This window comes from Cucumis sativus, chromosome 1 (assembly GCF_000004075.3).
Source record: "Cucumis sativus cultivar 9930 chromosome 1, Cucumber_9930_V3, whole genome shotgun sequence".
Lineage (NCBI taxonomy): Eukaryota > Viridiplantae > Streptophyta > Magnoliopsida > Cucurbitales > Cucurbitaceae > Cucumis > Cucumis sativus.
In genome coordinates, this window is record NC_026655.2 from 20,147,744 (window position 1) to 20,152,511 (window position 4,768).

Sequence of the window (4,768 nt, forward strand, 5' to 3'; positions counted from 1 at the left end):
ATGTCATAAAATGTAGGAGATAACATTACTATAATATTAATTTATCTTCTCTAATCTCTTAAAAAGGAAAGAAGAATGCATTTTAAAAAAATCTGAGTTTAAATTGTTACGTTTTAATTGTTTTAAGTTTTTTTAATTTCATTTCAATTTAAACATTATAACCTTATTATTAAAATTAAAATTTTGTTTTTAGTTAGGAAGATTTTGTAGTTCCAATCAAATTAAGTATTATTGTTTTTTTTCATCACCATCAAAATTAATTATAAAATTTTACTTCATAAACACTTTAAAATTAATTAATAGATGTTAATGTGAAAGCATAGAGTATAGAGTGAGTATTTAGTTACTTAATTTTATAGTAAAATTAGTTTTATCCTTTTAAAATTTATGAACTAAAATAAAATCCAGTTCAAAATGATACAAATTTTACTAATTTAAAAGATAGAAATCAAAATAAAAACTAGATCTAAAACGATCATATGATTAAATAATATCACCTATTGAAGAACAAGAAAACACATCTCGGTTCGGTTACGTACGTACCAAAACAAAATGTTTAAAAAGGAAACAAAAACTAATGAATAAATTCAAAAAATAAAATCATAAAATATATTATCTTTTCAAATCTCTTAACCACCCCTATTTTGTTTATTAGATAATAATTAAGTTATGAATATACATACATATATGTATATATATATTTCTCTTTCATATTGGTGTAATAACTAAGCATCTAGAGGCATTTATGGAGCCCTAATCACGTGGGGAAGATCTTATTTTAATGCAAATTATTTAAATTTTTAAGCCCTCGGAATATTTATAAAATATATGCTTTTCTTACAGCTAATTAATCTAATATTATATATTAGTAGTAATAATAATAATAACAATAATAAAAGTCTTATAAAATTTTTAGTCAAATTTGACTCTTATAGGGTTTGGCCGGCTTGACATTTCAACTACCTATTTATCCCATCGTTCTCTCTATCTTTAGGCCATTTAATTATTTATAGTTAATTGTTTCTAATCCTTAATTGATAAATAATTAGGGTTTTAAAATGCATCATTATTAGTTTGTTAATTATAGGGTTTATATAGCTTCTATTGTAATTGAATTATTGATAAATGTATTTTAAATTGACCCTTTTATATAGAGAAAGTATAATGTGTGCACTTTAATATATTCTCGTGGTCCTAACCATGAATTAAGTTTTTTTTTTTTTTTTTGTTATTTTCTCGTGGCATTATTTGTTTTTAATCATTGGAGATTAATTTTTAGTTTAAAATTGTAGTTTAGTTTTTGAAGCTTGTAAGATGGTGTAATTATAAATATTGGACCACTGGCTAAATAAAATTAAATTGAAAATAAGATTCCTTTAAATTACTAAGCCATGAGGGGCCATTTGATAATTAATTATCTTATTATTTTGGTTTTATTTTTTAAAAATAAATTTTTTAATATATTTGCAATTATTAAACACTTAAAAAATCTTAGGTAAATTTTGTCCTTTTATTTCTCATTTTTTTTAGATTTAGCCTTTATACTATATTGCGAAATACATGCAACTATATATGAATGAAAGTTTAGTGCATATTCATATAAAAAAACGAAAAAAATAATTAAAAGAAAAGAAAGTAAAGGAAAAGTAAAAAAAAAAAAAAAAAAGTAATGCATATAAAACTAATAATAGTTTAATTTTTAGGTTACCTGCAAATTGGAAATTGGAAAGGGGTTAGATATAAAAAAAAAAGTTTTGATAAATTAACTATGTTTAAAGAAGACCTATAAATAAATATTAAATATGTAATCTATTTAAGAAAATTGATAAAATTAGAAAAATAGATAAACTATTTATCTTCCTAAAAAATATGTGTAATGAATTTTGTTTTTTATTAGTTATTTTTTTATAAAAGGTAAATAGTTTTTTTTTTTCTTTTCTACTAAAAAATTGCAAATTTATTGTATTATAATTATCAATCAAAAATATTATCTTACCAAAACGACTGCATTTAAAAGTTAGGTTAAAATATTGTGTGTCTTTAAAGTTTTAGTTTTTGTTTATATTGTAATGAAGTTTGAACATTTTTATATTTTAATTGCTTGAGTTCTACTAAGTTTGTACTTTAAACCTCATCACTAGAAACTTTTTTACTTTCTTATTTTCTTGAATACACATTAGTCTCATATTTAATTTCTTTCCCATCTTTCATGCATGTAAATCACCAATGTAAACAAAAAACAAGCAATGAGATTATGAGAAGAAGAAGTTGTTAATATTTTTTTTGATTAATTAGTTACTAATCAAAATTATTTTATAGACCAAAATATATTAAAAGTAAAAATAAATTTTAGGGACTAATTAATATATCCCTAAAATTAACGAGATGTAGGGAAAAGGATGGAGATGGAGAGAGAGAAAAAAAATTAAGTGATAAATTTAGGATTATTTATATATACATAAATCACAAACAAAAGCAAAGAAGAAGAATTTAAGACAGAGATAAATATCATCACTTAAATTACAGAAAGATTGATAATTATTTGTAAGGTTAAATTACCATTTTAGCTAATTTAAAATTTTCAATTTCTCCAACTCTATAATCTTTTGATTAAAATTCTCAAAATACTATTACTTTTATCCAAACCTACACCACCTTCTTAAGGAATTTGTCACTGTGCATGTGGTTTATTAAGGTTTAGTGATAAAAATAATATTTTTTTCGAAAATTTTAACCAAATTTATAGTGACTAAAATTGAAAATTTTAAAACAATAATATAGCTCAAATAGAATTCAACACAAACTAATAAGGACTGATTAAAATGGTAATTTAACCTTAGAATAAAATTAGACAAGAATTTCTTTTTCTTTTCTTTTCTTTATAATAATGCATATTCGAAAAAAATATATTTAGAAAAAAGAAAAAGAAGAAGAAGAAGAAAAAAAGAAAACTTTCCCGGCATCAATGGCGGAGGATGCTCCTAGAATTATACAAACAAAGTGAGAGCCGCACATCTGATCTCATGTGGTTGTCCCACACCAAGGCGTGATCCGCCGCTGGGCTGCCGCCGGTTGTTCATCCACCGGTAATCCACGACCTCCGCCGCGCCGGAACACGAGTGAACACTCCGGCAACTCCCCTAGATCCGCAAAGAGTGACTCATCCACGTCATCATCCCCCATTGGAAAAAGCATTGCCACGTCACTAGAAATTGAATGATCCACCAATCCAGTGGACGCTCTGCCGGAAAAAATGGAGCTTTCGAGTACCGTAGACGACGTCGTTTCCATTTCCCCAAACCAACTAAACTCATCCGCCGTTATCAACGACTCTTCTCCCCCCCCAATCTCCACAAATTTCTCTTCCACTTCGGGTTCTTGATGAACCGCAACCGTCTCTGGTGAACCGGGTTTCATCACAACGATTTGGTTATTCTGATTATTGTTGTTGTTGTTATTTCTAGAAACCGGACCGGAATGATTATGCTCACACGAATATGTAATGACCAACGTGGTTGGATCAAGCCGATTCCTCTCTACTTGCTTCCTCGCTGGACATCCCTTTGAACTACTACACCTATAATACGCCCTGCACAATTAAACCAAAATCCTGTTCAACCTACACGTATAGCTAAATATTTATCAACTATATATCATTTACGGAATTGAATCAAACCTCGGATAAGGGGAGCCTTTGATGGGTTTTTGACCATACTTTCTCCAAGCCCATGAATCTGAAGGTGGAGTTGCGGAACCGGAGGAATTTCTTGGGCTGTCGCCGTTAATTTTCACTGATACAATTTTCTTCTTCATTCCTCTTCTATATATAATAAATACACACCATAAATTAAATAAAACTAAAATGGATTTGAATTGGGTTTAATGAATAATAGAGGACTGACCTGCCCTTTTTGGTGGTGGCGGCAGCGGCGATGGTGGAAGTAGGAGGAGGAGAGTCGGGGGTGGGTTTTAATTCGTCGGAATCTTCGAATGGATCAGATGAATAGAATTGGTGGTGGTTATTATGGTTGAAGGAAACATCATCCATATTAATTTATGGGCGGCCGCCACAGATGGGGGTGGTGGGTTTTGAAGGTTTAATGGCGGTCGGAAAAGTTTGAAGAAGAGAGAAAGAAGAAGAAGAAGAAGAAAATAATGAAGAAGAATTAAAGGGGCAATTTAATGTTGTTTTCTTCTATTAAATTAAAAAATTGGGTATGGAGTTGACAAAAATATTAATGGGGGGATGTGCGACTACTATTCTCCTTAACAACTATCTAATCACAAATTGATGATATTAAAATCTACAATTTGTCGCTGTTGATTGTGACAAGGAGGAGAAATTTTGTGTGTTTTTTACAAAAAAAACATTAATTTCAAATTTGGATTAAATTAAAGTCTTTTTTTAAAAAAAAAAAAAAAGTTGAGTAGATTTTAAATTTTTATTCAATTTCATGTGGGGGGAACGATACAGACATCTAGTGGAGTATTAATTTGGACAATCAGGAATAAATTATGTTGGATTTTCTACCTATTATTGTTGCAATATTTCTATATTTAATCCGAATTTACTTCTTCTTCTTCTTCTTCTTCATCTTCTTCTTCATCTTCTTCTTCTTCTTCTTTTCGTTTTAATGTATTTTTCTTTATTTATTTGGGGTTTACTATTATTACCTTCGCAGGAAAAGAGATGATATAATTTTATGGTATATGATAATGGTGAAAAAATCCTGATTATAAAACTCAACTTTATAGGGTTTCACTCATT

General features: G+C 28.2%; 1 protein-coding gene across 2 annotated transcripts; it reads right to left on the bottom strand.

Moving 5' to 3' along the window:
- Positions 1 to 2,430: 2,430 nt before the first annotated feature.
- Positions 2,431 to 4,189, bottom strand: WRKY6 (probable WRKY transcription factor 65-like). 2 transcript variants are annotated; one of them, XM_031881319.1, is made up of 3 exons: positions 3,903 to 4,189; positions 3,677 to 3,817; positions 2,431 to 3,589 (listed from the first exon to the last, which is right to left on the bottom strand). In XM_031881319.1, the coding sequence occupies exons 1-3, from the start codon at positions 4,046 to 4,048 to the stop codon at positions 3,022 to 3,024; spliced, it is 855 nt and encodes a 284-aa protein (XP_031737179.1). In that variant the 5' UTR covers positions 4,049 to 4,189; the 3' UTR covers positions 2,431 to 3,021. The 2 variants fall into 2 exon arrangements, with proteins under 2 accessions (XP_031737179.1, NP_001267700.1); NM_001280771.1 differs by having other exon boundaries at positions 3,022 to 3,589; positions 3,677 to 3,820; positions 3,903 to 4,048.
- Positions 4,190 to 4,768: the final 579 nt, after the last annotated feature.

Bases quoted from the DNA above. Each gene is read 5' to 3' on its own strand.
- WRKY6 (NM_001280771.1), bottom strand. From the start codon at position 4,048: ATGGATGATGTTTCCTTCAACCATAATAACCACCACCAATTCTATTCA. The intron at 3,821-3,902 runs GTCAGTCCTCTA...TATTATATATAG, and splicing joins GCCACCACCAAAAAGGGCAG to AAGAGGAATGAAGAAGAAAA. The intron at 3,590-3,676 runs GTTTGATTCAAT...TTAATTGTGCAG, and splicing joins AAAGGCTCCCCTTATCCGAG to GGCGTATTATAGGTGTAGTA.